The 26,612-nt window shown below is 40.3% G+C and overlaps 1 protein-coding gene and 1 long non-coding RNA gene across 2 annotated transcripts; one reads left to right on the top strand and one right to left on the bottom strand.

Annotated features, from left to right (window-relative positions):
- Window positions 1-480: 480 nt before the first annotated feature.
- CLEC11A (C-type lectin domain containing 11A) lies at window positions 481-25,790 on the top strand. Its single transcript, XM_034423168.3, has 4 exons — window positions 481-808; window positions 10,954-11,167; window positions 23,413-23,604; window positions 25,025-25,790. Exons 1-4 carry the CDS (start codon window positions 524-526, stop codon window positions 25,423-25,425), a joined length of 1,092 nt encoding a protein of 363 aa, XP_034279059.1. The 5' UTR covers window positions 481-523; the 3' UTR covers window positions 25,426-25,790.
- Window positions 14,500-15,829, bottom strand: LOC148114060 (uncharacterized). Its single transcript, XR_015733741.1, has 2 exons — window positions 15,706-15,829; window positions 14,500-15,618 (listed from the first exon to the last, which is right to left on the bottom strand). It is a non-coding gene; the product is annotated as an uncharacterized LOC148114060 (long non-coding RNA).
- Window positions 25,791-26,612: the final 822 nt, after the last annotated feature.

Genomic DNA, 26,612 nt, shown 5'->3' with positions numbered 1-26,612 from the left:
CTCTTACATTTGTAATACATTTTGAGAGAACCGCACACAGCATGACTATTTCTTATTGGAAGGTCAAACCTGCCCATTTTGTATTTATATTGTCCTTTGCAGCAGGAACTTACAAATGCCTTTTGGGGTGGCTTGCCATATCTTTTTCTATGCTTCCACTTGCACTGCTCCTTTACAAGTTAAGAAAAAAATTGACTGCCTTTTGTGAATTAGATGCAGCATTTTCCAACTGAAATGCATTGTTTACATTACATTATATATATTACATTATTTCATGTGTAAATATGTACAAATGTACACGCTTTTACGTCATAGAGATTAGCTCTCCTTGAATCCTAGGTATCATCATCATCATTGCCATTGTAGCCATCATAAAGTTATATTCCATGAAAAGGAAAAAAATAAATTTAAACTGGCCAGGTGACAACCCACAGGCAGTTCTGAGCTGAGGTTCAGTGTGGGTGAGGTTTTGGCTTCATATTCTCACATCTGGATCAGATTAGACATTCCAGCTTTTGGATGGATGAAGCTTTGTTCCTCCCTCCTCATTTCTGCCCCAACGCCTGAGTGGGCAGACAGCAGTGAATTCCAGGATAAAAAAGAAGACTCATTCTTTTCTCATATCTGTGCAAATTCAAGAGAATTGGTGTCCTTTTCCACCGTTTGGACAGACCTGTGCAGAGAAGGAAACATCATGGAGCTTTGGGCTTTGATGCAGCTGCTCCTCCTAGGAACACTGTTGGGCGCAGCTCAGGGACAAGGAGATGAACTCAGCTCTGAAGAAGAACGAAAAGCTCTGATGCTCAAGGTGAGAAAAACATTGCCTTTGCCCTGGTATTTCTGTCCTCAGCGGGGCTGTTGACCTAATAACTAGGCAGCTTCTTGGGCCAATACCAATCAAAGATGCTTCTTTGCTTGCTAGAAACAGTGAATCTTGAGTTGCTTTGTAAGTAGCTTAAATAGGTGTCACAGTAGCTTAAATAGGTGTCACAGAAAAAGAAAAGGAATGATTTAGAAGTCATTGAACCATCCCAGGAGATTCTGCACTGAAATTAGAGTGGCAAGAAAAGAAGAACCAAACAGTCCTAAAATAAACTTGGGTAGCTCTGACATAAAGATTTTCTTCATCTTTACTTGGCAATGGTCTTACAAAATTCATGTGGCCACTTTATGTAACAGAATTTCCCTCCTGGCAAGTTACACTTTACTACAAAATCTGGCATCCTGGCTCTCTAGCTCCCGCAGTTACACTTTCTCTAACTCTTTTCCTTATCAGGAAAAATTGGAATTTGCAGCTCTTTTGTTTCCTTTCTCACTTTTTGGAATGGTTGCTAATGAACCCCCTCTTTCAGACTTAAGTTCTGACCAAACAATTTGACAAGTACTGTACCTCCTTAAACCTGAAATCAGTCCTAGTGACATGCTATTCTTTGGCAAGGAAAAACTAAAAAAGAAGCCTATTTACAATATTGGAAATCACACTGATATAGCAGGGAGCCAAGAAACAAGAGAAGAGCCTAGAGCAGATTCTTCTAAACCAGGGTCCTCACACCATTTCTAGCCTTTCTTTGAGTCATAATCTCTGTATATTTAGAGGGCAGCAGGTTGAGAATATTGGCAGACGAGGAGCATAGGTGCTTGGGTTGCAAACAGACGAATCTAGCCAACCTTCCCTCTTGCCTTCCCTCCCTCTCATACAAAGAATATTATTTTGGAAGGAAATTTAAACTAGAGCCCATGAAAAGAGAGGGCACATGCTTTTCAATGTCATATATTTCTAAAGCATTTCCAATACAAATGCATGTCAATGTAACATTTTTGTAGCTGCTTATCCACATATTACAGCTCTCCTGTAATTAAGCACCTTATTTCAATCCAGAGGTGCCATCGTTTTTGGCAAATGCAAATGAGATCATGAGTAGATATTGGCCTTAAATTTTGGTCACTCTAAACCAGAAACTCAGATTTAGACAGCTCGCTTAACCATAGGTAAATCACAGGAATATGTCATGTTTTATCAAGAACAATGCAAAGAATTAAAATGGTGCCTGGAAAAATGTAGCATTATTCCTGCCTTTATCAAAACCAGGTATGCTGGCCAGGTACATTAGCCAAGTTGTCAAAGATCTTTGGAATCTGATTGGGTGTGGGAGGCTCCATGTGAACTACTTTTAGGGTCCCATCATTCAAAACCTGAAGCAAAACTATGATTTTGATTCTTCCTTCATATGTGTTAACAGAACATCAGTTCATCCTTTTTGAGAATTCGTAATCTGTATTTGTTGCATGCTAACAATCGGTTCAACTGCAAAGCTGCAGCCAAAAGATTTTTATATGAAATCTGAATAAAACAAAAGCTAAATTTAAAACCAGTGTTTATTATGATGGCTCCAAACATTTATGTAGACAGTGGATACAATTCTATTCTTTTTGCTATCTGTAATAGATGGACTCACAAACACAAACCTCATTTATCTCTTCCCTAGATCACATGTTTAAACAGTAACTTCATTGTTGTTTCTACATTGCATATAAGTACACACAAATAAAAATATTGCCACTAGTACCAATGACTATATTTCTGATGAGGGTGGATGTATAGTAACTACGGCAACAAGGAAAAGGAAGAAGAAACTTTGGGGGATTAGCAGCGGACTGGGATTGAAGAGACTATGCCAAGTTTCTAACAACAGTAACCTAGGTTCTCCCCTCAAGTAGTTTAGCAATATGGTTAGGCTTTTTCCCACCTTGTTATCCATCATAACTCTGTAAGAAGGATTTTCATCATTCTTAAAGGATTTGCTTGTTTTCTAGTAGGTATGTGTGCATTTATGGCAATGTGGTGGCAATATGTGTGTCAGGTAATATATTTACTTACATTGCATCAGGAAATCATGCAATACAGTGATGGGTTCCTCCTGGTTCAGCCCGGTTTCGCCGAGCTGGTAGCGGTGACGATATGACATCACCAAACCGGTTCTGGCCCACCCCACCCCCCGCCCCCTATTCCCCCTGCATTATTCTTACCTTTTATTTGGCCCCATCCCCAATCTATTGCTGCCTCCTGAGTCCCAGCTGATCAGCTAGAGGGAAAAAAAACTGTTTAAACTCTTGCCCCAGGGCTTCAAAGGGCTGCCCTACAACTGATCAGTGTTAAAAGAAAACAAATGAGTAGACTGGTGCCTGCAAAAATAAATGGGTAAACCAGTGCCTGCAAAAATAAATGAGTAGACCGGTGCCTGCAAAAATAAATGGGTAGACCAGTGCCTGCAAAAATAAATGAGTAGACCGGTGCCTGCAAAAATAAATGGGTAGACCAGTGCCTGCAAAAATAAATGAGTAGACCAGTGCCTCCAAAAATAAATGAGGAGACCGGTACAGCTCTGCAAGCAGTTAAAAGCCTGGTAAACCAGTACCTCTGCTAAATCCTAAAGAATTGTCACATGACCATCAAACCATGCCCACAAACTAAGCCACACCCACAGAACCGGTAGTATAAAATTTTAGAACCCACCCCTGATGCAATACTTTCCATTACAATTCTATCCTAATTCTTTTTTGTTAGCGTTTTCTATTACAATTCTTTCTATCACAGTGCTTTATGTGTGTGTGTTTATGTGCAGGTGTGTGTGGGTGCATGAGTGCACCTTCAGTCCATATTGACTGCTGGTGACTGCCTGGACAAATTGTCTCCTTTTTAGAGATGAGAGAAAGTGACTGGCTCAAGGTTATCCAGCTGGCTTTAAAATTACCGTGCTTTACATACCTTCGCAGAAATTTTGGGAAGAAACTTAGAACTCGAGTTCAGATTGCTCAGTTCAACAACTTTGAAAGGTGCTGGTTTAGAAACCAGAAGACTATCGATCAACTATCAAGGAGGTCTCACTTAGGCATGAAAACTAGCTGGTTGCTCTCTCTCAATCCAACTCATATCACAATTATTGTTTTGGGGAAAATAGAAGGTTGAATTATAAGGTATGTTTTCAGCCTAGGGTTGGCTATATGTATATATTATTAACATTCTTCTGATTGTTTGTTTGTATCATCAGTTAACAAGGTGCATCATTGCAGAACTATTTTTGAACGGAGTTGTCTCAACTCTGCTAACTTAAAGAATGCATAACAAATCTGGGACCTATTACTTCAGTGGAGCTGAAGTTTGCACAATATCAACACCATTTTTATTTACAAAGCTCTGGACATTGCAGCATGCTCACAGTCATGAAATTGTGCTTTCCAACAGTCCCTGTCAGCTTCTCACAAACAAAGTCAATGGGGAAACCAGGAGGAAGTCAGAAGTTGCTCCTACTTTAGCATTATGCCATGACAATTTTGAAATCACAGTACATTTTCAAATCAAACTAATAGCAATACAGATCATATAATCATATATAATCATATATCATATGACCCTCACTCTGTCAAGGACCTTGGAGTACTCATATCAAATGATCTAAGTGCCAAAGCCCACTGTAACAAAATTGCCAAAAAGGCATTAAGAGTTGTAAACCTAATCTTGCGTAGTTACTTCTCCGGTAATATTACACTACTAACCAGATCATGCAAAACATTTGCTAGACCAATTCTCGAATACAGCTCATCCGTTTGGAACCCGCACTGCATATCGGACATTAATACAATTGAGCGCATCCAGAAATATTTCACAAGGAGAATCCTTCACTCCTCTGCTTGTAACAAAATACCCTATGCCACCAGACTTGAAATTCTGGGTTTAGAAAATTTAGAACTACGTTGCCTTTGGTATGAGCTAAGCATAGCTCATAAAATCATCTGCTACAATGTCCTACCTGTCAATGACTACTTCAGCTTCAACCACAACAATACACAAACACACAATAGATACAAACTTAAAGTGAACCGCTCCAAACTCCTCTCCTGCGCGAGCTGCATTGGCTTCCGGTGGACTTCCAGGTGTGCTTCAAGGTGTTGGTGATCATATTTAAAGCGCTCTATGGCTTAGGGCTGGGGTACTTACGGGACTGCCTTCTGCCACCAATTGCCTCCCACCAGCCAGTTCGCTCCCACAGAGAGGGCCTCCTCAGGGTGCCGTCGGCCAGACAATGTCAGCTGGCGACCCCCAGGGGGAGAGCCTTCTCTGTGGTGACACCTAACCGCTGGAACAATCTATCCCCAGAGATACGAGTGATCCCAGACCTCCGGACTTTTCGTTGGGCCCTTAAAACCTATTTTTTTTCAGTTAGCCGGGCTGTCCTGATTTTATGGTTGGTTTTAAAATTTGATATTGATTTTAATTGAAATGTTTTAAATTATGGGCCAAACTTTATTTAATTATTTTAAATCTATTTTAACTTTTGTGTATGAATGTTTTATATTTGGCTGTTCACCGCCCTGAGTCCGAAAGGAGAAGGGCGGTATAGAAATCTGAAAAATAAATAAATAAATAAATAAACTCGATTGCAGAAAATATGACTTCAGTAATAGAGTTGTTAATGCCTGGAATGCACTACCAGACCCTGTGGTCTCATCCCAAAACCCCAAAAACTTTAACCTTAGACTGTCTACTGTTGACCTCATCCCATTCCTAAGAGGTCTGTAAGGGGCATGCATAAGAGCACCAGCAGGCCTACCATCCCTGTCCTAATGTTCCCTTTAATTGTATTCATTTTATGTATTCAATTTATGCTTATACTTATATATATTACATAATATGTACTCGACAAAATAAATAAATAAAATAATAAAATAAAATAAAAAATTTAACGCTCATTCTGGTTGCATCAGACTGCACGACCTTTTGCTCAAAGCATGAACAACAAGTCATAGGTTGTCTAGTACAGATAAGTGTATGTATGTAGGGAAGTATGAATATATAAATATATATGGGTGTGGGTGTATAAAATCTCTCCCTCCCTCCCTCCCTCCCTCCCTCCCTCCCTCTCTCTCTCTCTCTCCCCCGCCCCCCCCCCCCCCAGGAACTGAGAGGAACAGTTTGCTTGCCTACTAGGCTGTAATGTCTAAATCAGGGGCATTTTCATCCCTTTTCTTTTTAGAAAAGTGTTCTAACATGAACAAGACCATGTCTTGATTGCTAACTGAATAGATGCCACAATGTTCCTTCCATTCACTGGCTGAAAATTAGAATAAATTCTGGATCTTTGAATCCTGTTTAAATAGTCTTAATTTTTCTTTGCCTTCTTTTGCATTTAATTTCTAGATGCTATGCTCATTGTTTTATTACAGAACAAACACAATTGTTTAAATACCTAGCATTTTTAACTGGGTGACTTTTAAATTTATGATATATGTTCCTATTAAGTTTCTAAATCATAGTACTCCATGTTTCCACAAGTGACAACATAAAAAGTAAAAGGACTATAGTCATGAGCATTGCGCATCAGCTTTCTGTTTTGGTCCCTGCCTAGCAAAGCAAAAACTGGAAAATAGTCCAGTACTTGACGCACTGCAAGGTGTGGTTTCTAACCACATTTTAAAATTTGTAAATAATGCAGGTCTATGTTGCTACATGAATCAATAGCAGGAATGCATAGAGAGAAGTTAATTAATGTAATGCAGTGTTTCCTAAAATTAACAATATTAAGAAACACTGGACTTCAGCTTCCAGAATTCCCAGCCAACATGGGAATTAAAATTTACACATCTTAAAGTTGTCAAGTTTGAGAAATACTGATAGTGGATGGAAGTGATAATACTTATAATGACCTTCAAGACTAAATAAATAATATTTTTCTTTCTAGAAAACAAATATTTCTGCAAAAGCTACTATCCCTTTCCAGGCTGGAGGAGGCAGGTAGAAGTTTCTTTTTTCCAGTCAAAATTGGCAATAAAAACCTGAGGGTAGTAGGAAGGGCTGAAGGAGCAGATTTTTCCTGGTACTCAAGTTCTGACAATACTAGAATTAAAAGTGCAGAATTGGCAGGAAAAATATATGCAAAAGCATCAAGCATTATTTCTTTGTTTTCAGTATTGTTTGATTCTGCTCTGTAGACTTGTCTTCATTCTCATGGTTATCCCTGTTTCTAAGTTTATCTTTTTGCTTGATTAATTTCTGGCACTTGTATGCAGTCTGGTATAATTTGGTTCAGGTTCTAATTCCCCAACTGTCTATTTTGTCGCATTTACTAAAATAAAACACATTTATTAATTGTTATGCTAGCATTGGGTTTATAGTAGCACCACATACTCCAAAACTACTTATAAATAACATCCACAAAAGGAGGGGCATTTCCTGTTCTGCCTTACCTAGATTTCAGGTAAAAGGGAAGGAGGGCTGCCTCCACACTCAAGAACAGATAGTATAAATTTAACAACTTATCCCACATATAACTTCAGGAAGCAGCTACATCCAGAACTCAGTTGGGAGGATGAAGATCAGGGTCAAACAGAGGCAGCCATTCAAAATAACTCACAATGTCATTTCTGAGGGTCCAATCAAAGCCAAGCCTTTTAAACAAGCCTATATAATGGGCCAGGCTTCAATCAGATAGGTATATTGTCAGGTTGACATTTATTGATAAAAAAGTCAAGATTGCAGATGCCCCCTATAAAGCATGCAAAAAAAGAAAAAGAAAAAGAAAAAGAAAAAGAAAAAAGGATGGGTCACGTTAACTTTTTTGTGGACCCCCTGTAAAAAAAAAAAAAAAGGTCCATACCCGCATATGTCAAACAATTGATTAAAAATGTGTACCTAATTGATAGCCAAATCTGATCCTAGGTTCTTGGACAAGATAAAAGTAACTTCTCCTTCACACAGTAAATCAGCTACAAAGGTTGTTTGAAAATTCACAATCCACTCTTCTGTAGTTTATCTTTTCAGTTTAGGAATATTAGAAGTATCAATCAATGAATCAATCAATCAATCAATCCATACAGCAATAAGATAGAAAGTTTTCCTACATTCTAATCTATAGTGGTTTGCTAAATCCTCATAAAAGAGAGAAATAAGTCAAATTAAAATACAAAGTAACTATGTTAGTTAACAAGTTACAAGATCCATGTCATGTACTCATAATCCCATACTACCATAATTTGAATTGGTATTGGCTACAGCAACTGAAAAGAATGGTCCTTCCAACTTTGTAAAGAAAGTTGCAAAAAGAAGTGTTTTTTGAATCTCAAAAAATCAATCTGTAAATGTAGTTGAACAAGGGGTAGATTGGAAAGAGTAAGATGAGAAAAGGCTCTGAAACAATGGAAAGAATACAAAGAAGAAAAGCAGAAGCTTCATTTTTTTTCTGATCTTCAAGATCACTGATGGCAATCGTGTGAAATACATGTCAAAAGTGGCATGCCATGATGTTATGGGTTACATGCCAGCATTCACCAACACCTGACAAGGACTATTTTCCCTGTTTGAGTTGTTGGAAGAAATATCCTTTTGGGTTCAGTTCCAAGTGGAGAAAAAAATACTGGATTCATCGAAGTTGCTTGGAAAGAAGGTTTATTGATGAACAGGATCGCTTGCCTTGGAGATCTTGGGCGAAAAAAGGGAAGAGATGCTGAGAGTTCCTGGGTTTTATACCCTCTCTGGCTTTGAACTTCCAGGGGCACAGGAAGAGTATCCTGATTGGTTGCTGTCAGAGGTCATAGCTAACTTTTTAGGTTGTTTGTGTGTTAAGTTTGGTTGAATCTTGCTGGGTGATGCAATGAAGGACAATTCAATGCCTGAAGGTGGTAGATCAGGGGTGAAATGCTACCTGTTCACTCTGGTTTGGGCGAACCAGTAGTGATAAAAACTACCGGTTCGGGTGAACTGGTAGTAAAAAAATGCTTTAAAAAAGTAAAAAAATGGTTCCGATGATTGCGCGGCACAGCTGTGATCTTCGGATCCTTCTTAAAAACTTTTTTAAAGCATTTTTTTACTACCTATTTGCCGGAACCAGTAGTAAAAACCAAGCTGTGATTGTCAGAACCTTTTTTTTTTTTACTTTTTAAAGCATTTTTTTTACTATTTTATCTTTTTTACTATTCGCCCGAACCAGTAGTAAAAAAATGCTTTAAAAAAGTAAAAAAAAAAGGTTGGCCACGCCCACCCAGTCACATGACACTCCCACCAAGCCATGCCCCACCAAGCCACGCCCACAGAACCGGTAGCAACAAATTTTACATTTCTGAGGTAGATCTTTGTTATGTACCATAGGCTGGCCCAGGTCTTAATGGCCCATTGACAAAGGTGGTGGTGGGGGGGGGAGGGGGGGCTGAGTTTCTGCCTCCTTTTTAGGGGAAATATTCTCCCCTTTTAATATTTCCTAAAATATTTCATTTTTCTAGGAGAGGGTGGGTTTTAACTTCCTACAGTTACCAAAGAAACTGAAAGAAGCAAATATAAGGAATATGCGACCCTGCAACACCCCCCTCCCAAGCTTAAAATGGATTCTCACCATCCATATCAGCACACAATCTATTAATTTCAGAACTGTGATTGAAAGAGAGAGCAACTTGCAAAATGTGATAGGAGCATGGCAGCTGCATAGTTCAGCCATCTTCCCACTGCTTCATGAGACAGCTGTTTGCACAGCAAAAGCTCATTTTCAAGGCACAAGGGCAGAGGATATCTGGAACTTCAGGCTCCAAAATGAGTGCACAATCAATGATCAAATGAACTCATCTTTTGTGTTTGATGAACAAGAAGTGTATTGAATTGTAAATAAATATCTAAAGAATTGTTTCTCTTTTGTTTGGGAGGTGTGTGTGCGTGCCCTAGACATTGGCCTAACTGGAAAAGGTAAGTGGTTTTAGGCAGTTGTTATCTAGGAGAGGACATGGAAGCTAACTGATGATGCCAACTCCATCTCAGACTTAAATATATTAGCATATGGCCTGACAGCAGTTAATAAGTCTAGTTTCTCCTGGGTATAGGTATGGCCCATTTTTTCTTAACATCAATGGGTCTTTCACTGTGCACAAATATGATTTAGTTAGTTATGAAAAAAAAATAACCTACAGCAAAGAGATTTTTTTAATTTAAAAAGACCAAGTTGTGCAAAGCAAACAGTACAATCAGAGCTATGGTAACAGAAGAATGGTAATTGCAAAATAGCAACGAATATTGAATGTGAATTCACATATACACCCTGGTGCCAGCCTGTCTTTTTTTTAAAATAGAACTTTAGGGCTAAAAACCTGAATCAATCAATAGAAGAATGGTTGTATTTTTATCAACTGCAAATATTATAAATTAGAATTTTGTATTCAGATATGGAAGTATATGTTTCATGTTAGAGCTTGTAAATCCTAGTGATATGAAGATTGCCTCCCCAAACTGGAGATTTCCTCCTCACTCCAGTGGTGAAATCCAAAATTTTTTACTACTGGTTCTCTGGGTGTGGTTTGGTGGGCGTTGGGTGGGGTGGCTTGGTAGACATAGCAGGGGAAGGATACTGCAAAATTTCCATTCCCACCCCACTCTGGGGCCAGCCAGAGGTGGTATTTGCCTGTTTTCTGAATTACTCAAAATTTCCGCTACCGGTTCTCCAGAATCTATCAGAACCTGCTGGATTTCACCCCTGCCTCACTCCACTCCACTCCACTCCTTTCCTTTCCTCCCCTTCCCCCTACTCCCCTCTTCTCCTCCTCTCCTCTCCTCTCTCCATTCCCACCCTCCCACTAAGCCTGAAGAGTGACCCAAGAGAAATAAAAATATTGTTTGAAAAAAAGGAAGAAGAAACTCTGGATTTTTTCCTGGAGTTTTTTTCCCCTTCTGTTCTGTTCCGCCCACCTCCCATGACTGTATTTGGGAGAGAGCTAAAAGGCTTGGGGGGGGGGGAAGGGGAAGGAAGGAATGATGTGTGTGTGTTTGGAATAAAACAGAATACACAAGTTGAGAGATAGCCGTCTTTCTCTTATGTCCCTCCCAGCAACCAGCTTTACCTTGTGCCCTTCCTGGATTTCTGAGAGGGGAATGCCATGTGAAAATTACTTTTGTAACTTTTTTTGTGGATCTTCTCTCTGAAGCATTTGCAAGAAGTTTTGGAGTTGTCCGAAATGACTGACCAAGAGGAGCCCCATGAGGTGGTGTTGACCGAAGTGAAGGAACCAGATGACAAGGAGAAGCTGGATGAAGAGACCAAGAAGGAAGAACTTAAAGAACAGGTTCTGCAGCCTACCCAGCCATGGCTGGCATCTACAGCAGCCCCATCCGAGGAAGAGGATAGCTTCACTTATGTGTGTGAGTAATGCTCAGTAGCGAGGCCATCTCTCTTGTCTAAGACATCCTTTTCTTCAAAGGGAATCTTTAGTGTACTTTGTTCCAGAGGATGGAACAGATTTCTCTCCTGTTTTTAAAAGATGATGAAATATAATAAGTCCTGTACACTGTGGCACTGAAATGGAACTTCCATATTTAAGAGCAGACTGATTCCCTTTATTTTACATGTGAGGCAGAGAGGGCTGTTGCCAGGCAACCAAAACAGTGCCCATTCACAAATAAGAGAGCATTATTAGTACGTTTGGGGTACTCTTGAGATTTGAAGAATTACAGAAAACTTTTGAGGTGGAATATTTTCCAAAACCACAGGTCTCAAGATGGCTTGGTTGAACCATGCTCAGGGCTTATAGAAACTTGACTATCAAGGAAAGAAATGGAAAATGAGGAAGGAAATGAAGATAATGGGAATAATGAGGCCTATATGCAGCTATACCATTGCAGTGCAGAGTCACAAACGCCATTCGCTATAGCTTGTTGGCTTTATATATTCAGGCTGTCCTAGACTTATGACCACAATTAAATCCAGAATTTCTGTTGTTAAGCAAAATGGCAGTTAAGTAAGTCAAACCCATTTTATGACCTTTTTTGCAAGGTTATTAAGTGAATCACTGCCGTTATTAAGTTTGCCACACAGTTAGTAAGCAAAATCCGACTTCCCCTCTTGAATTTGCTGATCGGAAGCCAGTTGGAAAGGTCTCAGATGGTGAACACATGAGCCCAGGATGCTGCAAACATAATAAATACATGCCACTTTTCAAGCGCCCATATTTTTGTGATGTAATGGCATGACTAGGGGATGTTATAAGGGATGTAAATGCGAGGACAGTCATATGACACTTTTTTCAGTGCCATTGTAATTACCAATGGTTGTAAATTGAGGACTACCTGTATAATCCAGCAAAATTTCACCTTCAGAGCCAACATGGAACATTGAGAAAAGCAGGGATCACCATGAGCCAATCAGAGTTCTTGCTAATCAGCCAATCAGAGAATGCAAAAAATGTGATTCAAACAGTGCTGTGCCTCCTGAGTTAGGTACAGCTGCTGGTGCAATAATTTCTCCTTAGTCCTGCAATACATAGAAATCAAGGGATTATGGGAGGGGGGTGTATTTTTTTTAAAAGAAAAGAACACCTTAATTGTTGGTATAAGAGGAAAGCATCCTGAGTATCAAGAAGTCATTTTCCTTGCCTATAAATTATTGCTGGAAACCGTGACCATTGCAGGTTGCATATTTTGCAACCAAATGCATTTCTTGGTGGGTATAGCCATGGCTATGGATTTTACTATAAACCCTATAGTATATGGCCATTTGGATGGTGGGCTGTAGAATGTTTCATTGGATCCCAGAGATGGGAAATAGGATGAGTCAATACTTCGATAACCATTGTTTATATACCTGAGCATTTTGTGTAGGGCTTGTAAAACTGGCTCGAAGATTGAAGACTGGATTTGTTAATACTGTAAAAGTCTCTGTTTGATATTTATTGGAGCAAAATGAAAAAGTATGGCCCGGAGACTGCAGATTGTTTACTAGCAGAGGTGTCTGCAGAGGGCAGGCAAAAAAGTCAAGACAGCAGCTGCAACCGTATGATTATAGCCCAACCCCCTTCTTTAACTTCATCTTTGACTTTTTTGCCCCTTCCCCTTATGAATGCTCCTGCACCATCACCATCCCTTCTATGGCACCCAAAACCCATTCAGAAGAGGTAAGTCTAAATACCTGCATCTTATTTGTTGCAACCTTTTGGGACTGGTAAGTCTATGGGGCAAAAGTATTCTTCAAATGTTGTGATTGTTAATTTCACTTTTTAAAAGTTTTGAAATCCTCTCCCAGGAGAAGCCTGGCCACATCTACTCTTGGAGTTTGGTCCTTGGAGTGGTAACAAGAAGTTGTAGACTTCTGTATTGCAGAGGCTCAAGATTGGAGGTGGCAGGTAGATCAGGCCACTCTTGCTGTAAATCAGAAGATGGCTCACTCCCAAGCCCTGCAGAGCTCCAGCATTGCCAATCCTAAAATGATTATTTTGAGATTTGAAATGCACCATAGCTGGATTAAAGAAAACCAGCCTGGCTGCCAAAGAGAGGTGGTGTCGTGGAAACATATCAAAGTTGCCAGGTTGGTGCAAAGGCAGACTCTGATGGATCTTCAGAACAATCTCATTCCTGATTGGTGCAAACATTGACTAATGGCTCCTCTCATCCTTGGCAAGACTACAGTATGCAGGATGGAAGTATAGCAGTTGTCCTCCTGCATGAAACATCTGGATAGCATCATGTTGGGAAATGGAGTTCTACAATTGCATAACTTCAACATGAGCTTTTTCTTTTTATTAAATAGGAGATTGTACAGCATTATTTATTTAAGCATCCTCTGCAGAATCACTGGATTTATTCCAAAGAGAGCCGGCTTTGCATCTCAGCTGAACCATGAACTGATGTGAGAACTGCTACTGTGCCTTCCCTTAGCAGCAATTATGAGTAACTAAACACATCCACTTTCTCAAGCTTCTCCTTTCATTTGTCTTATGTCTCCAAATGAAGAATTGATATTTTTCAAAGCCATCACTTTCTGGCTTCTTCCTTGTCCTCAGGCATATGTGCCAATGACATTTTGCTCATATCAGGGATTGCATAGATCCTGAATTCTTGGTTTTGCCTTGGAAGCAATAGTAAACACCGTCATTCCTCCTTCCACTTTATAAAAAAACCTGAGCTTTGGGCTGTTTACTGCCAGATAAGCCTGCACCTCTCTAGGTTCAAAATCACAACAGTAGTCAAAGAGTTTTGGTATCTCCCTAAGAATAAGATTTGCTTGTTTCAAAGAACCAGCTAAAATGCCTGTGAGGATTAATGAGAAAGGCAGGGTGTGATAGTATTACATTGTCTTTTTTCCTCACCATTTGAACAGAATGTGCACTGAACCCCTTTTGTTTCAGATATACTGCCATGCTGGTGTTTCTTTTTTTAGAAATGCAATTGCAACTTGGTTGGCAGCATGTAGAAGAAGTACAACACAGCATCTTCTGTATTTTTAATGCAATCAAGCAGCACACATCAATATATAGTATGGCAATGGCTGTAACTCCTGAGAGACACTTGAAGGTTGAGTGTACTTCATTTTTGTTAGGACACACATGCTAGGAGGCAGGAGAAACAGAAGGTCATGTTACTGTTTCAGATTCCTCTAAAAAAATTCCAGTAACTGGATGTCTATCTAGCTGCCCTGGTCTGCTAGGTTGTTGATTTTAAATACATGTTATCAACCGGTGGAGCTTAGTACAGCATTGTAGTTTCAGGATATTATTGCCATATCATTTTATTTCATTTTAAACACACTGGAAAATTTGTCTCAGTTATACACAAGTTATACACAAAATAGAATGTATGGATTACATACTACAAATCATACCTGCAAAGAAAGTATATGCTTCTGTTGCCATTTCAGAGTGTTTCCTGAACTTCAATAAATTGGGTGAAAATCAACAGAGAGTATTAGAGAGGATTAGAGGCTGGATTGATAAAATACAACTTTATCAAGACAGCCTCCCCCCGCCACTTCCTTATGGTTATTAAGAAAACTGGACCTGTCCATGGCATTAAATACAGTATAAGTTGAAGGAGATGTGACTGTATTTTAAGGTCAATTATGCACAACTGTGTTGCTATATTGCTATACAAAGCAAGTTCTTGCAAGTACCATATTGATACACAAAATAAGTACTAAGGAGTAATATTTTTTTAAAACAGTATGATATCATTGTACCATGAATTCTTTTTGTAATGGGAGCGGAACAGTTGTCATGAAGCATGTCTATATAAAGGATCATGAAAACAGGCATATTTACCCTGGACAAGAGATGATTAAGAGGCAAAATTAAGAGGCAACATGATAGCAGTCTTCAACTGTCCTAATGATTATTCAGGAAAAGATGAAAGAGATGTACTACATCCAGAGCAGCATTTCTCAAGTTTAGCAACTTTAAACGGTGTGGGCTTCAACTTCCAGAATTCCCCCAGCCAGCAGCGAAATAGCAAGAAATACTGGCTGGGGTATTCTGGAAGTTGAGTTTTAAGCCACATGGCTTAAAGCTGCAAAGCTTGAGAAACTGCTCTAGAAGGTAGGACAAAAATGAATAGTTGAAATGGTAAATAAAAAAAACAACTTTCAATTAAGCTCCAGAAAACCTTTCTTAATAATAAGTGCTGTTTGAAACCATTCATTAGCAGGTAATGAATCTCCATGGCTAAACTAAGGAAAGAGGTTGAGCTGAGCTGAGCTGAACTGAGTTAAATTGAGTAACTGGTTGAGGTAGAGCAACCATCTTTTTCTGATGCTGCAGACACAAGATCATGGTCTTGAACAAAGGTTGGACTGGATAGCCTCAAGGACCCCTTCTGACTCCAAACATCTGTGAAATAATCAGAGTAATAGAATAAAAGTGCAAGTTCCTGTGCTTGTAAATGAGCTTGCAGAAGAGATATCTGTGGATGCTCACTTCAGCAAAAGGGGGAATGAGGCTCTTTTGCTCAGTAGATGAACAGCTCATACAGATGCCATCCACTCTCCGATCCATAGCAGTTCTAGATGTCTTTAACGTCTGCCTGCTGTGTGAATTCAGCCTGCAACATAAAGTGATGTACTTACTTTATCTAAATCACAGGCATTTCCTACATTTCTGTTTGGTAGTTCAGATGTTTTACTGTGTTCCAATGCTACTCGCACCCCCAGGAACTCTACAAGCCCCACAACCCTAGACTGTCTTGTGACTAATACAGCTGATCTCCCAGCTGTGCCTGATCTCAGACATCATAGGCTAAAAGTGCAAATGATTTGACAAGGTACATGTTCAAAAGACAAAACTCTCCACGTTACGAGAACATATTGGAAGAGAAAACACAGAAGGCTGTTTCTGTCAGCATAGAATGTCACTGGAGAAGATAGGAAGAGACCAGGTGCTTAACTTTTTCCCCATGCCAAGCTTCCATCTTCTCTGCAAACCCCCTTTCCCATCACTGGTTCCAAACTCTTAAAACATATGTTTACAGTATAGGCTCCATAGGGTTTATAAAAGCCATGAGAAAAAGCAGTAGATAAAAGCATTTGATGCCAAAAGGAGGGCTGATTTTTACCCATCTAACTCCTATTTTCCAGCTGAAACTTTCACCAGAAGAAATAAACATCGAGGTCTGTCCTTCCTGCCTGAAATGTAATGATTGTTTCCTTGCCCTTCATAAACAAGCTTGATTTTAATATTCAGATCAGTTGCAGCTTTCCTTATCCCAGAAACGAGACATTTTAAGGCTGCTTTTGCTGTTTTTGTGTTAAATGTGAGTTTAACTGCTGGGGAGGGGCAACAGGTAGAGCAGCACTACAAAATGGACCATCGAACACAGCAGAGGCCGCCAATTCTCATGGTTTCTGAGTGGGATTGATTTTTTTTCTAAAAAACAATGCCGCTAAGCCGTTTTTAAGGTTATATATCAGTTTTGTGGGTTTGCTGCCTCAGAATTGTAAAAAAAATTGAAATCATGCGATACAGCTGGATATGGTATCTGTAGGCTGAAAGTACCAGTTCAAGAGCTGCATATAGCCATGGCTATAGTTTCTTAAATTCTATTTTAGGAACTGCCTGCCCTTAAGAATAAGTCATGTGTCGTTTTGTCTCAGTAGATGAAAGGTATTAGAGGCGTGAGTTTTGAGCAAAGGAACTTCTTTCTTTCTCTCTGTGCTCATAGCTGTTCATCAGGGACAAAGAGAGAGAAAGGTTTTTTAAAAATCATTTGTGTTTAAAGTTGTCAGCAGCAGCTGCTTTCTTCATGTCTATCCGTGTGTGTGTGTGTGGAAAGCAACACAGAGATGAATTGGGGTATAAAGAGGGCTAAGGGGGGGTTAAGCTTTCTTTTTCAACATTTCAGCTCATGCTATGCCTTTCCTCTGTACAATGCATACAAACACACAAAACAACATGAGCTATCAAATCTGAGCTACCAAAATTCCACTAAATGGAAACAAGGAAGTTTGTTTTCTGTGCCTCATTTCTGTCTCCTTGAGATTGTCCAATTTTTGATGGTCAGATTTGGTAACCCTAACAACGTGCCCCCACATGTGCACTGTCAGAAGAAAAAATAACGTTCAGTGTTGTGTTAGATTTAATTCAGCCTCTAGTTTTTAAAAGAAGGAGTATGCAGTATATATGAAAAGGGTGCAGCTACTTAAGGTGTTTTTTTCCATTTCTTTTTTTAAAAGAAAGGGAAGATTATTACTTGTGGTAGATTCATTTTTTAACCGGCTTCTATAAATTTCTTATCCAGGAATATTTTTTCAGCATAACATGTACATAAGGGGAAAACACACGTGTGCGTGCACGCACAAACACACACAAGCAATATGCTTAGCTGTATATGAAACAAATTTTAACTCTGAATGTTTTACTTAATGGCTGGAATGAAAACTATTGTAGGAATATAATGATCAAAGAAAAGGCATTGTCTCCTGTTTTATTTCTGCCCAGACTCCCTTCCAGGGCCTGAGACTGCCTTCTTATAAAAAAATGTATCTGAGACTTTGTTCAGCCTTCACTCATGGTGGGTAGAAACGCCATAAACACACCTTTGTGTTCAACTGTCAATTGTATTTTTAAAAATACAAATAATTGATTGTGAACCCAGCACATAATTAGGACATTGGAGTCCTGCAAGCATTTCACCAATATTAGCTCAATAATTCTAACTACATCTCTGCATGGCAGGCTAGTATTATTGCTGTATTTCATTTAAATCTCAAGCTAATGTGTATGACTCCTATTGTCCTGACTCCCATTATCTGGTCCATATTATTCTTACAGAAATTCATTGAAATAGGTTAGGCAGCAAGAGAGTGAATGAATATCCGAAATTGTTGTATTGGCTTTCGTGGATGAAGGGGGATTTGGATCTTGATCTATCCTATACTAACCTAACTTCAGAAATTTTTTGATGTGTGTATGTGTGTGTGTGTGTCAGTTGTTGTAAGAGAAGAGAGAAAGAACCCTGAGATGTATTTTTGTAAAACTGTAACTTTGACTTAGCATTAACAAAACCTATGACTAAGTTCACATTTCACAACCAGCCAGAGTTTATTTGGTTTACTGAAGAAACCACAACTGAACTTACTAAGCATAAACCAAGCAAACCAAATTATGACTAAGATTGAGGCCCTGGAAATATTTGAATGTGATCATTTCCTTTCAGAAATGTTCTGCAAACCATTATTTTTATTTAAAACAAAATGGATAAAAGATCTAAATATACAGGGTGTAGCAGAAGTCAAGGCATAGCCGAATCAGAATACGTTTTATGATTTTAAAAAATAGGGAAAAGATTACCATCCTTTGAAGCCGATTAAGTGGTTCTGCCCCAGATGCCTAATAGACTCTGAAGGGTTCCAGAAGGAGCTTGGGGAGATACCTGACTCCCTTGTCCACGGTCTGGCCGAGACCCTGGGGGCTGCCTGGAATAGGGCAGCATCCGGGGCACTGGACCGGATTGTGCCTTTGCGACCTCTCCATGGCGGTGGATCCAGGAAAGCTCTCTGGTTTACCGAGGAGCTACGGGAGGTGAAGCTCCAGAAGAGACGTCTAGAGCGACGCTGGAGGACCAGTAACTCCAAATCTGACCGAACACTCGTAAGAGCCTATATTAGAATTTATTTAGTGACGATACGGGTGGCAAAATGTTCACATTTTCCCGCACTTATTGCATCTGCTGATTCGCGCCCAGCCGCCCTATTTAGGGTGACTCACTCCCTCCTTAATGTAGGGGGAGTGGAGGAGCCCTTGCAGGGTAGACCTGAGGAGTTTGTGCAGTTTCTGTCAGATAAAGTCGCTCAGATTCGGATGGACCTGGACTCTGACTGGGCAATTCCGACTGAGATGACGGGGGCAGGTCTTAGTCCTATTGTTGGGATGAGTTTGAGCCTGTGACTCCTGAGGAAGTGGACAAGGCTGCAGGGGCGATGAGTTCCTCCACTTGTTAGTTAGATCCGTGCCCCTCCTGGCTGGTCTCGGCCAGCAGGGAGGTGACATGAGGCTGGCTCCAGGCTTTAGTTAACATGTCCTTGAGGGAGGGGTCCTTCCCGCAACCATTGAAGGAAGCGGTCATAAGGCCCTTCTTCAAGAAGCCTTCCCTGGATCCAGGAGAATTAAAGAACTTTCGTCCAGTCTCCAACCTACCTTTTGTGGGAAAGGTTGTAGAGAAAGTGGCACTTCAGCTCCTGCGGTCATTGGATGAAAGGGATTATCTGGACCCTTTTCAATCTGGCTTCAGGACTGGCTACAGCACGGAAACTGCTTTGGTCACACTGATGGATGATCTCTGGTGAGCCCGAGATGGGGGGGTCATACCTCCATCTTGGTGCTACTTAACCATTCAGCGGCTTTCGATACCATTGACCATGGTATCCTTCTGGGACGACTAAGGGAGTTGGGAGTGGGAGGCACCGTGTTACAGTGGTTCTCCTTCTATCTCTCTGGTTGGTGACAGTCGGTGTTGGTAGGAGGACAGAGGTCGACCCCTAGGCCCCTCATTTGTGGGGTGCCTTAGGGCTCGGTCCTCTCTCCCCTCCTATTTAACATCTACATGAAGCCGGTGGGTGAGATCATCCGACGACACGGGGTGAGATATCAGAAGTATGCTGATGATACCCAGCTGTGTATCTCTACGCCACATCAATTCAGTGATGCAGTGGATGTGATGTGCCGGTGCCTGTGCCTAGACTCACAGCTAAGATTAGAGCAACATCTGACAACTGTGGCTAGGGGGACCTTTGCACAAGTTCGCCTGGTGCATCAATTGCGACCCTACTTGGATCGGGAGGATCTCCTCACAGTCACTCATGCCCTTGTCACCTCACTGTTAGATTATTGCAATGCCTCTACATGGGGCTACCCTTGAAAAGTGTTCAGAGACTACAGTTGGTCCAGAATGCAGTCATGCGAGCTATCGTGGGTGCACCTAGGTACACCCACATTACACCAATTCTCCGTGAGCTGCAGTAGCTCCCTATTCGTTTCCGGGCACAATTCAAGGTGTTGGTTATTACCTTTAAAGCCCTACATGGCTCAGGGCCAGGTTATCTTCGAGACCACCTTCTACTACATAGCTCCCAGCGACCGGTAAGATCCCAGAGTGTTGGTCTCCTCCGGGTCCCGTCAGCTAAACAGTGCCGGCTGGCGGGCCCACGGGGGAGGGCCTTCTCTGTGGCTGCCCCAGCTTTCTGGAATCAGTTACCTCCTGAGGTCTGGACCACCCCCACCCTATTGGCCTTCCGAAAAGCGATGAAGACCTGGCTTTTCCGGCAGGCCTGAGGCCGTTGATCTCGCTGTTGTGATCTGGTGAGATCTGGCCATGAATGGTGTGAATGGGTTTTAATGTTTTAATTTTTAAATGTTTTTATAATGTTTTTTTTTTAAAAAAATACATTGTAAGATGCCCTGAGTCTCCGGAGAAAGGCGGCATATAAATTGAATTTTTTTTATTTTTTATTATTATTATTATTATTATTATTATTATTATTATTATTATTAATTATTATTATTATTATTATTAATTATTATTATTATTATTATTGAATAATTATTATTTTTAGTGAAGCATTTTAACAAAATTCTCTAAGAATTGAACCTTTCATATTTTAGATTTACGTATGTTGAAGAGATGGAAATATTCAAGGATAACACTCTGTGGCTCTTTATTCCTTTCCTTTAAAGGGTAATCATTTTCTGACACTAAAAGCATCCTGCATCTAATATGCACAGTTATAAAAACATAAAATGCAGTGGGGAGGGATCCTGGAGAGAGAATTTAATCCTTTCCTCCCTTTCTGTATTCCTGAAGATATCAGACAACAAAGGGAAGGATCTGATTTGGATGAAAATTCCTTTTTGTATTTTTACTGACTTTTTTCCTGCTTTACTCCTGCTCTTGGTATTCAACTACCCCTTCCTTTTTATATTCCTATTACCTATTCAATACATTCAAGGTAAAATCCCCATGGCATCTAGGACTCATCACATATCGTGGATGTCCTATGGCTGCTTTTCTCTTTCCCACCTATTTCACAATGAAGTACATATAGATACAAGTATCGGATAGGATCCAATGCATCTCCTGGCCTGCCTGCTCAACTGGAATTGGGCTGTCTGTAATGACAATTTGACCACAGCATGATCTACAGCTCAGTTAAGGGATATTTCACTGGTTATGTGGGAAATGGACCTCACCTTCTTAGCAGTAGACCAATTTCTGTTAAAGGAATTTGACTCAACTTAATACAGTTTTCACATATAAATTATGTAGGAGTAGATTACATATCAGGATATGCCATAATTTTTGAGCTAAATGTCACACTTTGTCATTAGATTGCACAAATGTACCACAGAAGCTTCTGGGTAGGTGCCCACCCATATTAGACCACAAATATATCATGGGGCAAGTGAGATGGCATCTGTTTTATAGTAAGGAGTTGGTCCACCTACATGGCAGCACCTAGTTGACTCCCTAAAAAGTTAAACAGGGATATAATTAGTATTTGAATGAGAGAGCACTAGATAAGAAGTCAAAAACATACAGATGGTCCTTGCTTAACGATCATTTGTTTATGATCATTCAAAGTTACAATGACCACAAAATGGGTGCTTTATAATCTGTAAAGCAGCCCAGTCAACAGCTGGTTGTGCTTCCCCCTCCGTGGTCACATGACGTCTGGTAGCTTTATGACTGGTTGCAGCATTCCATGGTCACATGACTCCAATTTGCAATAGGTTTTGCCAACTTCTGGTTTTCAAATGAATGGAGTCATTCAATGAGCATGGCACTCAATTAATGACCATGGAGTTCACTTAAAACTGTAGTATTTGCTAATAACACTAGTGTTATAAAAGTTATAAAAGACCAGAGAATCACTTCTGTTCACATGGATACCTCAATTTATGATTTCAATGACTTACCACTATCGTTGTAGGTTCAAATACAGTTGTAAATCAAGACCTACCTGTATCCTGGAAGAAGGCAATACCAAACTGCTTTGGCATCATTACCAAAAGAATTGAACGGATGTGTCTGTAGTATCTGTAGCTTTGATAATCTTGTCATGTGATGATTTTACAATGGAGGCGGAAATTGTTATAAGAAGGCAGGCTAAAATATAAATTTCACATGCCAGAAATTATTCAAAAGTTGCTAATGTACTCCCTGTAACTAGCTGTCCTTATGCCACTTTCTCTTGTTATGTCCTCCCCCTCCGTTTATGTTATATTAGACAACCTGTGACCCCTTGACTCATCGTTTCAGAGATCCTTTCTTACCAGTTTCCTCAATGCCTTCAACAATAGCAGCTTGTAATGTACTAGAAAAATTCTTAAAAATTCAGAGACATTTGAAGATGCATCTTCCTTGAAAGTAGTTGATGTTGAACTGGGTAGCATAGTCAAGCATCAGTTGACCACAGGAAATGTTTCATATTTTTTACTACGTCTTTATTTTATGTCGTAAAATGTTTTATAAAATTTGCCAAATTTCAATTTTATAGGAGTCCTGTGTCTTAGATTTTAGATGCATTCTGTAAGTTAGTCCATTTGCACTACTTTGGTTCAAAAGGTTTTGACCTATGATGCACCAGTTCACCCAGTTAAAGGTTACAGGAGCGAGAGTTTTAGTAGTATATGTTGCATTGCAATTGGGTTTTCATTTTCTGATTATGTATATGATTTTTGCAGAAATTTCAATCATGCTGTCCAAACCTTCCTTACAGACCATTTAGCCTTATTAGTGCTGGTGATTGTGGACACTTTGTCCATTGTTATCTGGAAAAATAGATTACCAGCAGGACAACAAAATTAGTTGGTTGGTTTTAGAGAGTGATTTCCCCTCCCCTTAATAAATACCCATTTGGCTTTTAAAGAACTGGAAAAATGGATATGGCCTGGGACTTAATCCAGTGCATAAACTTTTCTCATCTGATCCTAAAATTCTTTAAGAAGATCCAATCCCTCTTCCCAATTTCCATTTCTCTTTAGTGTCCCTCTCCCTTATTTCTGTATTCTGATTCACTCCTGATGTATTCTCTTCCCTAGGGAAGGTAACTCTAATATCTCCTGGTTTTCAAATCCTTAAAAATGGTAATTGCTTTCTTCTTTTTTTCATTCTTCCTCCTGATGCACAAACAGTATCACGACTGAACAGTCTTGAGGCAGCGGTCCACCGTCTCAACGTGCAATTCTATCACATGGATGTTCGAGTGTCACAGTTCTCCCAAGGTCTGGCTGAATTGAAAGGGGGCCTGGCTCAGGCTAGTGAGTCACTTGCCTCTCTGAATGAAGTTGCCACACGCAATCAGAAAGAACTTGGACGCATTGATGGTGAGGATGGAAAAGGGAAGTGTAATCAGTCTTCCTCCCCCCCCCCAATTCTATAGCAATGTTTCTGAATTTCAGCAATTTTAAGAAGTGTAAATTTCAGTTCCCAGAATTCCAGCCAGCATCTTGGCTGGGGAATTCTGGCAGTTGAGATCCACTCATTGTGAAGTTGCTGAGACTGAGACATGCTGTTCTATAGGATCTGAGTTACAACTCAACACTTAAAAGCCCAGAATGGAGGAAAATTGCACTAGCAAGTTTGCATGAAATTAATCCCAGCAACAACAAAGATGGTCAAACTGAACTTAGATCTCCAGAAGCATAAGGGTCTTTGATCTCCAACCTCCAAGGAATGGAGGACACTGTCCAGAATCTTTGGAAATTGGAGATCACCCTGAGAGCTGGTTTCAGTTGCCAAATCCCTCCAAAAGGGAAAGCTCATCACTTTATTTTACATAAAACAGACATCCTACTTGAAAGAATCAGTTATAACATACTGCTCAGGGCTTGCTGATCTCTGCTATCTGCTGAGACAAAAAGATCAAAGGAAAGGTTATTCAAAGGGTTGGCTGAAATAAGTGCATAAGTTGAGTTGACAGAACCAAGAGGAAGAATCGGTTTTCAAAGTCATTCCCCTGCTGTTATGTCCACTGTACTGTGATGCAGTTGTGAAATATTGGACTAGAATTGATTGTGGAAAAACAGGTTTAGGTTCAGCCACAGAAAATCACTGGATGACTTGGGTGTGATCATCCCCTTTGCCCAACCTATTTCACAGGCTTGCTGCTGTGTGCAAATAAATAAATTATTATTTATACATTTCTCACAAACTTTTATAAAATTCATAGGTCAGGGATCTGGCCCTTTGCATTCTATATATTTGATTTATATGCCGCCCTTCTCCGGAGACTCAGGGCGGCTTACAATGCGTTAAGCAATAGCCTTCACACTTTTGTATATTTATACAAAGTCAGCTTATTGCCCCCACAAACTGGGTCCTCATTTCACCTACCTTAGAAAGGATGGAAGGCTGAGTCAACCTTGAGCCTTGGAGAGATTCGAACCAGCAGTAATTGCAGACAGCTGTGTTAATAACAGGGTGCTTAGACCACTGTACCATCAAGGCTCTGTATTTCTAGGCATTCTGTAGCTAGTGATGGCATACAAAACCACTAAGAGCCGTAGTGTGGTTAAATGTAGTATTGTAGGCTAACTCTGCCCACTACCAGGAGTTTGATCCTGACTGGGTCAAGGTTGATTCAGCCTTTCATCCTTCTGATGTCTGTAAAATGGGGACCCAGATTGTTGGGGGCAATGTGTGGATTCTACAAGATGATTAGAGAGTGCTGCAAAGCACTATGAAAAGTATACAAGTCTAAGTGCTATTGCTATTACTACTAATCACTCTCTTTGCCCAACCCAGGTTGCTTGCGGGGCCGGCGCACTCAAACGAAATGCTTCCTGATCTTCAAGCACTTTGAAGTCTATGACGCAGCCCAAAAACTTTGTGAAGCCAGAGGAGGGCATTTAGCCATGCCAGTGGATGATACTGAGTTGACTGTCCTGCGCCGCTATCTTTATGATGCTTTTCAGCCCTACAACTGGCCATCCTGGGTGGGCATCCATGACCGGCGTTCTGAAGGGTTGTGGCTTTTTGAGAATGGTCAACGCGTCTCTGTCTTTGATTGGTACCGAGACCATCTGGTGACTCAACCCAATGGTGGTACCCGTGAGAATTGTGTCTCCCTCAGCTCGGATGATGGGAAATGGTGGGACAATGACTGTGAAAGGCGCATGTATTACATCTGTGAATATCGCCTCTAGTGTTGTATCACTTTTCAATGCTCAGTCCTTGGTGGTTTTGGTTGCATTGGTATCTTTTCACTACCGGCCTATGGGTGCAGCGACAGCTAAAAGTTCTGGACATTTCGCCCCTCCCCAATTTTATATATGGATCTATTTGCTTTCCTTTCTTCATCTGCCATACCCCCCCAGCCTAATACTCTCCAAATGTAAGGAATGGTAGCTTCCTGATATTTTTGTCAGGATGAATTTTTTTATACTGGGCAAATTTCAGTCCCAAACAGACAGCATTTCACTCAGAAAGCAGTAATATCCTATAGTCTGCAGAGAAAACTGGATTTTTTTTATTCTTTTATTAAAATAGGTAATATGTTCAGTGTCTAAAAGGGTTAATCGGTGTTTTGCTTTGAAAAGTCTCTTGAAAAAAAACTAAAAAGGACACTTAGAGCTCATCCTTCTTTGGTGACATTCCTGAATCACTGGCACGCCCCCTGCAGGCCACAAAAGACAATTTTCTGAAATGCCAAGCTTCTGGTGGTGGTGGTAGGGAATCACTTATTTAGCCCTAAGCAAATGGAAAAGATACATAAAGTGCCTCTTGCTTCTTCTTTTTAGCGCATAGTAAGCATGCAGTAACAGTTGAGTAGGAAATCAGTAGTCATTACATGCCAAAGCCAGGAAAAAAAGCCTAGAATCTACATCTGTATTGAAAATCCTCTTTACAACACTGTGTTCACTGAGAACATGGAGATAACAGAATCCACTCCTCATTGGATCTCTTTAGGGATGGCGGAACTCAAACTTAGTTGGGATCATTGTCTTCTGAAGTTTTAGCTCTTTGTCCTTACCCCATTTAACTGATCCAGGCACTGATTATTAGCATTGGACGAAAATGTCCTTTTTGGAGAGCTTCTTTCCTACAGCCCTGCACTTATACTGCAGTTGGGATGAAAAAAGTTTCCATCCTGTATGATTTGGATGGGTCATCTGACCCTGCAAGACTGCATGCAGCTCAGAGGTGGGTTTCAGCAGGTTCTGACCAGTTCTGGAGAACCAACCGGTAGCGGAAATTTTGAGTAGTTCAGAGAACCGGTAATAAATGTTCTGACTGGCCCCGCCCCCATCTATTCTCTGCCTCCCAAGTCCCAGCTGACTGGGAGGAAAAGGGGATTTTGCAGAATCCTCCCCCTGGAATGAGGTGGGAATGG

This window comes from Pantherophis guttatus, chromosome 4 (assembly GCF_059756535.1).
Source record: "Pantherophis guttatus breed Tessera chromosome 4, ASM5975653v1, whole genome shotgun sequence".
NCBI lineage: Eukaryota > Metazoa > Chordata > Lepidosauria > Squamata > Colubridae > Pantherophis > Pantherophis guttatus.
Note: the sequence above shows the minus strand (reverse complement) of the source record. Positions and strands in the feature narration are given on the sequence as shown.

What these genes read in the sequence shown, in the direction of transcription:
- CLEC11A (XM_034423168.3), top strand. Translation starts at nt 524, where the DNA reads ATGAAGCTTTGTTCCTCCCTCCTCATTTCTGCCCCAACGCCTGAGTGG. An exon ending in GAAAAGCTCTGATGCTCAAG is followed by an intron (nt 809 to 10,953) that starts GTGAGAAAAACA and finishes TTCTCTCTGAAG; the next exon opens with CATTTGCAAGAAGTTTTGGA. An exon ending in AGAACTTGGACGCATTGATG is followed by an intron (nt 23,605 to 25,024) that starts GTGAGGATGGAA and finishes TGCCCAACCCAG; the next exon opens with GTTGCTTGCGGGGCCGGCGC.